Below are 10,924 nucleotides of genomic sequence, written 5' to 3'. Positions count from 1 at the left end.
AAAAAAAAAAAAAAAAAAACACTATACCTCACTACACAACACTTTGCGTTTCCAAACATTGTGTGGTGCGTTTATGCTAACCTAATTGTGCGTTTTGTCGTGATGCACACCATTATTGTGCATTTTGTGGTGCATTAGTGTATTTCTTTGTAGTGCATTTCTTAACACTACTGGTGCGTTTTTGCATACCTAATGGTGCGACTGCACAGACCGCACATTAAGACCTGGTCGCATTTGAGCTGACATATAGCGCTTCAGGCCTCCGCTCAACATTCGCATAGCCACCTGGTACTGAATTTGTCATTTTACCAGCTTTCATGCCTACTAAAATCATTATAAAAATACATTTTGAGTGAAGTTCGTCTTGTGTTTATAGTCGACAAAGAACCAAAATTTTTTAATCTTGAATAGTATTTTGAAGGAGCCACTTGATTTGTTTGAAGATTCAAAGGGCAGATGATGAACATTCTTGGAAAATAATGTTGAGCCTGATCTGCACACATTGAGTTGTCTTCCAAGTCAACGAAAGTATTGCCAATTTGGGTTTGGATAAGTTCCTTGGGAGCATCCATCGCTGTCGGTCATGGGTGGAATGACAGTTGTGGGCTGTGAATTTCTATTTTATTGACCGCCGGCTCTTTAACTGCGGCCTCTTAACCGCTCTGTGCTCACCAATAATTCGTTTCCAGCAACAAACGGGCGTTTGGTTGGGAGGAGGGAATTAGTGGAAAAAAGAATTGTAATTCGGTGGAATTGTAATTCAATGAATAAAGTAGGAATTGAAATTACAGTGTTTGGTATGCAGGAATAAGAGTACATAGAATTGAAAGGTAAGAAGTGACAAAATGACTAAAATGCCCTTATGTAGTGTAATAATAATAATAGTAATAATAATAATAATAATATAATTTCACATAATAAGCAAAATACACATCTTATAATTTTTCTTATATACGGAATCCACACTTCATAAATCATACATACACTTCATATATACAGAACCACTGATAGATAGAGATGAGAGAGAGGTGGAGGCATGGATTGTAAATCAGGGACAAAATAGTCTTCACAATACCTTATTTTCTCCCATTGACCACCGAATTGTAATTCTTAGGAGGAGGCATGAATTGTAAATCAACAAAGGGAGGGAATTGCAATTCGGCCGAATTGCAATTCCCTCCAACCAAACACCGTAATTGTACGTTTCATTGAATTCAAATTCAATTACAGCCTAATTACGCCCAACCAAAAGGGTCGTAAAATGTCATTGTGTTACAATAATAATAATACTAAAGATACTTTTTGGTCTAATGTCACTAGATATCTTTGATTATTATTATTATTATAATACAACGACATTTTAGTCTTTATATGATACCATGTATTTCTTTCTCATTCCTAATAATTCTATTTCTTTATACCAAACAATATAATTTGAATTTCTACTTTATACTTACCTTATTCTTTTTCAATCGAATTACAATTTGTTTCCTTCATAATTACTTCCTCCGAACCAAACACCTGGTGCTGTTTATAACCATATAAACGAGTAAACACATAAAGTAGTCATGAAGTGAGTGATTTGGAGGCTATGGTGACTAATACATAAATTAAGATGAATATTATTGAGGATAATAAGTTATCGGCGGCGGCTACATAGACAACGCCGTGAAGTCCGAATCTGTGTTGCTTTCCAGATGCATTATTGTAGCTATAAGTTTATTGGCTGCTGCAACATGGACGCCGTGATCTCTGAATCCATGTTGCCTTCTGATGTGATCTTTAAGGTTAAAAAGAACACGATAAAATAAATCAGTTTAAATTGTTCATAGCTGATTATTTCAAATCAAAAAGTCAATAGACAGTTTCGATAGGAGGTTAAGCTTCAAATATTGTAATTACTAAGTTAACTGTTTGGTTAATTTCGCTTGCTAGTTGACCCTAAGATAATCATTCTACAAGTGATGGTATTCACCTACTCCGTTAGATTGTGCTATAGTGAAACAATGATGGAAATACAACTCAATTATAATTATTTTAGTTAAAATGTATTCAACAAATACAATTAGCAAAACTTAATTTCAATAACAATAATTAAATGCCAAGCACCTAATTGTGCTCAAATAGCGTGTAGTGACTCTCCTATATGGGAGGTCATGAGATCGAGCTTCAGTGGAGGCAGATTTACTCTTTCTGCTTCAACAGGTTAAGAAAGTATGTATGAACCGAAAAACAGATAACAATAACTAATGAAAAGACATTTATGACACCTATGACTCAACTAGAGTTGTTCTTACGTACACTTGAATTTTAAGCAATCCGTATTCTACCAAAGTCTTTAATTTGAAAACAACTCTCCATCTCGCATTATGCTCTTCAAATTACGTACTTTTGACTGGTGTTTAATAATGCATTTTGACTGTAAGATTAGCAATATTTTCCTATTAAATAAATTATTTCTAATTAATAATTGTATAAGCAACCGATACAAACAAACACATAAAAACAAAATAAAGGAATTCAAGAAAAAGACATTTAAAGAAAATAAAGATAAAAGTAAGTATAATTGGTTAACATAAAATGAATTGTGACAATAATTTTGTTATTTTTTGGTGCCATTACTTGAGGGGTCACGCACTTGTTTGAGACCGTCTCACGAATCCTTATTCGTGAGACGGATCGGGTCGGGTCAAAGCACTATGCAAATGTCATACTTATATGTGCAAATATCGTACTTATATGCTCAAATATAACACTAATCAAGGATACAATTTTTGTTACTTATTAGAGCAAAATAATACATTTTTCATAATAAGTAATGTTGACAAGTGCCCCTTACTTATAAGGGCAAATATAATACTTTTGTGGAAAAATGTAATACTTTTGAATCGAAATGTAAAAGTATTGTATTGTTCCTTAAAAGTATTACATTTACCCTTATAAGTAACAAAAATTTTATTCCTAATTAGTATTACATTTGAGCATATAAGTATGACATTTGTGCATATAAGTGTTACATTTGCATCTTGACCCGACCCGACCCGACCCGTCTCATGGTGAGACGGTCTCACACAAGTTTTTGCCTTACTTGAGAAGGTAGACTATAAACTCTATTCCGCTATGTAATAAGTCACACATGAGAAGTAAAACGCATTAAGAAAACTTTGGGTAATGGGCTCGACTAAGAGGATGTTGACAAAAATTGAACTCATATTTTTATGTATAAACATCATGCTTTATGTATCCACTTGGGCACCCATTTCGGGACAATAATTTTGTTATTAATTATATAATCATTGTATATAGTGGCTCCATCTTATGACTGAGTCTAAAATGAGAATTATGGCAAACGTCGCCGGCATAAAACAAATCGGAAAAAGCAGGCCGGAAAACCACCACAATTAATTAAGTAATAAAATTAGAAAAAATTTGAAAATAAATATATAAATAAATAAAATAAATTTAATTTCAAAAGATGAGATGCAAGAAACCCAAACTTCTTAATTGTGACAACCTAACTAACTGTTTTTTTTTTTTTTTTAAATCCCATTGAGATGACATTATGTTGAGCACTGAACATATACTATTAGTAACTTAGAGTACACACACACAAAAAAAAATTTTAAAAAAAATCCCCTATCTTTATCTATAATGTTTACATGGTCATGCAACATTATTAATAAAGTTTTAAAAAGAAAAAAATATTTATATTTATCGATTATCAATAGATTAGGTGATATTATTATGAGTTAATCTTATAAGAAGATATTATAAAAAGAGGCCGGACAATTATTGAAAATAAAAAGAGTCTAATTGAATAATAATAAGAAGTCAAAAAGTAAATATTTAAAACTAAATAATTTTAAGACGAAAGCGTAATAGGACTTCGATTAAAATTTTGTGCAGTTTGATTGGGGTGAGTTAAAAATGATTGCATCAATGCAAGTTTTGAGAAATTTTATGGTATACCCTTCAAGTAAAATATATAGATTATCTAGGAAAAAATGATTACGCATTATTACTTTTTGCCATTCAATTATTAATAAAAATGACTTTACATTGTTGAGTTTTGTACTGTGAGCGTTAAATTAAGAAAAGTCACTTTGTGAACAATTAAGAGACGGAAAAATTTAAAAAAAATATAGTCAAATAGGCATATTAGGAGTAGCCAGTCTACATACGGTTTGACTCGTATGTACCTACGCTTACTATACGTAAATGAAATTAACGAAACTCTTGGTTGAGCAAGAGATTATTTCTGTATTCTTGCGTACACCTGCGACCTACTTAAACGAAACTAACCACACTCTTGGTTGAACAAGAGATTATTTTTGTGTTCATAACTTTGTTCTAGTTTACTGGATCTATTATTTGAGTGCTCAAATTCTAAATCGCAATTCGTTTTGTCATAAAAAACTTAGGCTACAATGCTCGTAGCACGTTGGAGGTAGCAAATAAGATTTTAAGGAAAGTATGAAATATCACACGACTCAAACTTATAAACTTGTAGCATTTTGTTTTTGTGCGTGTTTCGAAATTATTTTTGTAATATTTCTTACAATAATTTGTCGATTTGATACAATTAAACCAAATAGCCCTAACTGATTAACTTGTCGACGTGATACAATTAAATCAAATAGCCCTAACTGGTAAAATTGCTGACGTGATAATAGATTAAATTAAAAATAAAAAATAAAAAAAGTGGTGATGATATTGGCCGCCTTGATTTTACAGAACTGATTGAAAATGCAACTTTTTGTTGAGTACAAGGTTCTCTTAACTTAGGCTGTATGCAAGGAGGCAATTTATAATGGGAACAGATTGAGACAATATTGTTTCTCCGAACGATCACTTTTTTGGTGTGCTTGGATGTTTCCTGGTTCAAAGCGATTGAATCATGGGAGCAATGTGGATTACATACACAATATATATATATATATATATATATATATATATAGAAAATACACAAAATATATTGTTAATTACATGTATAATTATGTATCATAGGAGCAGCTGGTCTATGTATGTTTGGTCCCTCTGTAATTTTCCCTACTTCCAAATGTATATAACATCGATGAAACATAAGAAGCATGGGTCATGGGTGTGTGTTATTGTCATTAAAGACACTTTACAAACATATGTTTACAAAATATTAATCCATGGTGACATGTTGTTTGGACATATCCATTTGTCCTATACTATTCTTTTATTCTTTTGATTGATGAAAAAAACTCATAGTCAGTATGTACTTAATTGGTAAATCATACTCTTGTATAATAGTATGGACATCACACATAAGAGATAAACCGTACTATAAAGATCTTATGCAATGTAAACTCGCTTGAGAATGTATTGACAAAAATTATGGTTAATTTTTTTGTCATGTACAATAATATTTTTTTTTTTTGTTTTCTAACGAGAGAAACTCGTATTCGCTATCTTAGGATGTATACTGATGAGTAAATCCTGCTCATGTGTAATAGCTCGCATATCACACATAATAAGTAAACTACACTAAGAAAACCTTATGCAACGGATTTAATCGAAAGCGTGTGTTGACAAGAATCAAACTCATAATCTTATCTTAAGTATAAGAGTCATGCTCCACCCGGTCGACCTAGCTCTTTCGGGACATCTATGTATAAACTTCATCGATCAAGAATAGGAGAACCCAACCGATAAGATGGGCAGGTCTAGAAAGCTGAAGTGTGCCAATTTCAACTAACCCAATTTTGATTTGTGTCTTAGGATAATACATAAAATTCTTGGGTCGGATCCAATAAGACTTGAGAAATACATAGCCCATTGCTTATACACAAATGGAATAAACAAAATGAAGATACATACTAGTGATTATTTGTGTTAAGCTAGGTTTCTAAGTTGCAGAATGTATTCATAAATTTCGTGTTTCTTTCGATTGATGTCATCCAATCGATTCTGGAGAGACAGAATATCCCTATTTGAAGCTTCTAACTGTCCTTTTAGTTGCTCCACATTAGCATTATATGCCCTCTTTTGTTTCCTCAATGCTTGTATTTCATCAAATGTTGGCTGCACACAACACAAACATCCCAACATTAATTAGTACTTTCGGTGTTCTCACAACTGTAAAACTAATTCGGATTCGTTTAGAGTTGTCTCGATAAACTTTAACTCTTACTCTATTTTGTAGTTATATTGTCAGTCTATTTACAACCTGCCCAAACTGCTAAGTTAACTATTAAATATTCGTTTGATTTACAATTTTATAAAACAAATATTTCTAAAAACAAAAATAGTTGGGTCAAATTTATCCGTGTGCTAATTAGTTAATGGTAAGCTGGGCTGCTGGCAAAGACTGGGCCTAACAATTCCTAGAAAATGTTCCAAGATCGAGAACAGAAATGTGATTTAGGTTGGGGATTGAATTCAACAAATGTGTTTTCATATACATAATATTCTAATTTAAGAACTTCTGTGTTCTATTTCAGTTAAAAGGTACCATCACAATGTGAGCATAAATATAATACGTGTAGTCCAACTATCAGCTTAGCCTTTTAGTTGAGATGGAGCACATGCTTTATTTGGTATCAGAGCCATGTTAAAGGTCATGGGTTAGAATCCACCGCACACGTTGAGAGGGCGTGTGAGCATCCACTCACTCGACCATCCATTTCGAGGCATATATTAATTCCATTTTTTGTTTAGGATTTATAGTTTTCAGTTCACTTTTAGTCTTGGTTTTTTTTTTTTTCATCCCCTTTGATCCTATTATTATTATTTTAGCATGACAATTTTTCGTCCTCCGTCAACAAAACAAAATCGTTTAAATGACGTTAAATACAAGGTTATTTCAGTCTATTTTTTTTAGGAAGGTTATTTCAGTCTATTTAGTTCTAAAGTGTTAATTCATTTTTTTTCTAAATTTATATTTGTCATTCCACTTTTTAATGAGGATTTTGAGTGGTTAATAACATCATTTTTTAATGTCATTTAAACATATTATTAACGTAAGACAAAAAAAATAGTCACGACACAATAATGCTAGGAACAATAGGAACGTTTTGAAAAAAAAAGGACTAAAAGTGGAATAACACATAAATCTAGGACCAAAAAAAAAGAAAATTATACTTAGAACTAAATAGACCAAAATGCTATTGTATTTAAGGTCACTTAAACATTTTTGTTGACGAAGGACAAAAAATAATCATGTCACAATAATATTAGGACGAAATGACAGTGTTTTAATTTAAAAAATAAGGAATAAAATTGGACTAACAACTATAAATCTAAGACAAAAAATAGAATTAACTTTTAATTATTATTTTTAGTACAACTTTTTATTATTTTATATATATTATGATCCACCAATCACACATATGGAAACTTTAATAAAATAATTCATCAAAATGTCATTGGACAAAAAAAAAATCTTACTTTAATGGTATGATTGTTCTTGGTTTGTTTATCCGAGGGCGGCAGGTCCGTTGCATGTTTGATGGCTTTGAAAATCCGCTTCTCCTCCACCATGCTTTTGGTCCCATGGCGGGTCTTGTAAATCAGGCTCTTAATCTTATGAAAAGGGTAAAGTAATTATTGTATAAGCTAGCTAGGTCATTGAGTAAAAAACACAAATTAAAGAACATATATGAAGTATCTTACAGATTCAGGTTGTTTAAGAAGTTGTTGTTCTTGTGTTGGAATAATGGATAGCTGATGAAGATTCCATTGGTCGGACTGGATTCTCATCTTCGTCCTCGTCCTCCTACACCAGCAGAACTCCATTGGTACCAGGTACATTAGCTGTCTCAGTAAACTTTCCCTATCCAACTGTTTTTTTTTTGAAAAATTTACCATAATTTATTAAAATAATTCAACAAACGTAAGATTAATGTCAGTGGTGTGCTTTGTGAAACTTGTCTTGTGACCCTAAAACTATTAGAAGTAGACCAGCATAGAGGTTATCCATAATTGACCGTTTCAAATCAAGAAAATTAATAAACAGTTATAATAAGGGATTGAAATATTGTAATTAGCAAATTAACTATCTGACCAATTCAACTGAAAAAAAAAAATCAAATCATGTGTTTTGTTAGTTATATTTTTCGATCATTCTACAATGTTGGAAACTAGTTAATTGGGATAAGGGCGGCAATGTTTCCGGGCAATGAAAAGGAAAGAATACTATAAATAGAAAAGATTAATGTAGAATGTACTTAATATAAACCTTTCTGCTTTGCAGATTCTCGGCAATGCGGGCACGGGCATGGTTTTCGTGGTGAATCAATTGATGAGCGGCTTCGATTTTAGACATAACCATCATTTTCGCCGCGGCGCTGCTAGTTGCCGTTGCGGCCATGGAATTTGGTAGAATAAAATGGAGATGTATGTTATGGTCGATCTGCGAATCCATTTAATACTACTAATTATGATCGATGATATCAATCATTTTGCAAAAGAATATTAATATCAAGTACTTAGCCTACACGCCAAGAAATATATATGGTCAACGATACAATCATTTTGTAGAGTATAATATCGTTTGAGTTCTATAAGTGCATAACTAATCCATGTTAAAATTAATCGCAAATTATACCATGAAAAAGAATATATTTTGCATCGTGAATCTTGATCTAAAACAACATTTAAATTATGTATCAGATACATATGCTAGACCTTTGCTCATTGCGCACAAAAGCTCTCTCACTTTGAGAGTTTGCTCCACACTGCCGCTGATAAGACTCGATTCCTGGTCTCTTCTTCCAAACTTCAAAGATCAGTTGAGCTACTCATGCTGGCTAAGGGAACTTCTTCTTGTTGATGCAAATCCTGCCATGACTAAGAGAATCACCTAGGCCCTAGCGGGGGCATGATGCCCCTTCGTTGCACCCAAAAAACAAAAGAAAACATTCAAATGGTACTACTTAACATATAAAAATAGATACACAAAACTCTAATCAAAATCTTTTTCATCTCCCAAAATACTACCTACTGAACCAGTCAGCTAAGCGCGCATGCAGGCACCCTAATCTAAATCTTTAAACAACCAATATTAATGTTTGATTAATTAGCTTTTTATAACAACTTATTGTTTCAAAATGCTAAAATTCAAAAAACTGCTCAAAACAGTTTTTGCAATCAACTTTTTGAGAAAGTCATTTTGCATGTAATCAACTATCATCTAACAACTGATTTCAAAAAAAAAAACTATCATCTAACAACTAATTTACTAACCCAATCAGCTAACGACTATTTACCAAACATCACATACTCTTTTTAGAAATACTTATGATTACAAGGTAGTATCCACAGTCCATTTAGAACGATAATAGAGATGTCATCTTAGTGCATACTATTTCACACTGAAATATATACTTCATATTTTGAAATACATGTGTTGTATCTTTCATTTATCTCTAGTACTAGTAGTACTAGTAAAGCGACTTATTAACAAGGAACACTATCTATAAATAAAGATATTATATCAGTATGCACATTGAAATCCCTATAAATACTAATTAAATGTACCACATTGTACAATTAAATAATATCTAACACGTAAAATTATAATGAGTACTATATATAAAAATAACTAATACATGCACCAAGAACAAAAAAAGAAATGCAAAATTAATATTAAAAAAAGTTATTACATTTAATAGCATTATTTACAATTTCGAATGAGAAAAGAAAAATAAAAGGGTAAAATAAAAAATAATTTGTAAACATATGAGAAATCAAGAGCAATATACATGTTATATATCCCTGAAATGGTTACACCAACCCATTTGCTATTACTACTAAAACCTAATTAGTATCCATTGGTTGTTAGCAAATGGATACACCAACACATTCTCTATTACTATTAAAACCTTAGTATTCATTGGTTAGTCAATAGTCACTATGTAGGATGTGCACAGGTAACGGTTATTCATAGTTAATCGACTTATACTAAAAAGGTTAATAGTCCTACTTTCTGCTGAGAATCGAATATGTAACTTTAGTGCGTGTTATCAAATCAAAAGCCTAATTTAGTTGCACCTCAAAGTTAATGCTAAGAAACCCCTTCCAAAAAGAAAAAAAAATGAAAATCAAACCCCCAACTAACTAACCCAGCAAAATATTGTTAAAAAAGGAGAATTGAAACAAACCTGGGAATTGAATTGAAGATGCATGAATGTATGAGTGTAAAGTGGAAAGCGAGGCGTGAGGAATGAAGCCTGGTCCGAGATCAATCCAATTCCATGGCGTCTCTCTCTCTCTAATCCATGGCTTCTCTCTCTAAGAAGAAGAAGAAGAAGAGGCATATGAGATCGAGGGAATGATAGATCTTGGATCAGCCTTCATTCCAAACACCCCTTTTCCTTTCTTCAATGGAATATAATCCCCTCTCTCTCTCTCTCATATCATTTTACAATGATGGTGTAGAATTTATACACGCAAAGCTAGCTGAGCTGCAGATCCAGCATTCAAGTTCCCAATCAGTGTATGTATGTATATGTGTATGTATCGTTTACTAGGTTAAAGCTTAAAAGTTAAAAAGGGGGCAACATACCTAACCAAATAGCATGGTCGGGAGCGTCTATTCTATTCTCCACTTGGAATACCGTACCACACTCTTCCATACTCCACTTTTTGGCTCACCAACTTATCATCACTATTTGAAAGGTTTGTATTAGATAAATCTCATTTTTATGTAATAATTTTAAAAAATTGCACTAGAAAAATTGACGGACTCGAATGAGAAAATATTAACAAAAGTTAAATTTGTGATCTTCAGATATAATAATTATGTTTTACCTACTCAATTACACCATATTATAATGTTAAATAATATCATACCACTCTACTTAAATAAGTTTCCACACACAACTAAACAAGCACACATAACAAAAAAGGCTTATTGTGCTTCCTTTTTCAGTCTCACATGAAATGACAAGACGAT

The 10,924-nt window shown here is 32.1% G+C and overlaps 1 protein-coding gene across 2 annotated transcripts; it reads right to left on the bottom strand.

Annotated features, from left to right (window-relative positions):
* Window positions 1-5,709: 5,709 nt before the first annotated feature.
* LOC116006354 lies at window positions 5,710-10,541 on the bottom strand. Of its 2 annotated transcripts, XM_031246689.1 has the most exons (6): window positions 10,131-10,541; window positions 8,656-8,857; window positions 8,207-8,380; window positions 7,642-7,809; window positions 7,417-7,551; window positions 5,710-6,051 (listed from the first exon to the last, which is right to left on the bottom strand). In XM_031246689.1, exons 3-6 carry the CDS (start codon window positions 8,336-8,338, stop codon window positions 5,863-5,865), a joined length of 624 nt encoding a protein of 207 aa, XP_031102549.1. In that variant the 5' UTR covers window positions 8,339-8,380; window positions 8,656-8,857; window positions 10,131-10,541; the 3' UTR covers window positions 5,710-5,862. The 2 variants fall into 2 exon arrangements, with proteins under 2 accessions (XP_031102549.1, XP_031102550.1); XM_031246690.1 differs by lacking the exon at window positions 10,131-10,541 and having other exon boundaries at window positions 7,642-7,744; window positions 8,656-9,559.
* Between the last annotated feature and the right edge of the window lie 383 nt (window positions 10,542-10,924).

The sequence above is a fragment of the Ipomoea triloba genome, chromosome 15, assembly GCF_003576645.1.
Source record: "Ipomoea triloba cultivar NCNSP0323 chromosome 15, ASM357664v1".
NCBI lineage: Eukaryota > Viridiplantae > Streptophyta > Magnoliopsida > Solanales > Convolvulaceae > Ipomoea > Ipomoea triloba.
Note: the sequence above shows the minus strand (reverse complement) of the source record. Positions and strands in the feature narration are given on the sequence as shown.

What these genes read in the sequence shown, in the direction of transcription:
- LOC116006354 (XM_031246689.1), bottom strand. Translation starts at nt 8,338, where the DNA reads ATGGCCGCAACGGCAACTAGCAGCGCCGCGGCGAAAATGATGGTTATG. An exon ending in AGAATCTGCAAAGCAGAAAG is followed by an intron (nt 7,810 to 8,206) that starts GTTTATATTAAG and finishes AAAAAAAAACAG; the next exon opens with TTGGATAGGGAAAGTTTACT. An exon ending in AGAACAATCATACCATTAAA is followed by an intron (nt 6,052 to 7,416) that starts GTAAGATTTTTT and finishes TGTTGTGTGCAG; the next exon opens with CCAACATTTGATGAAATACA.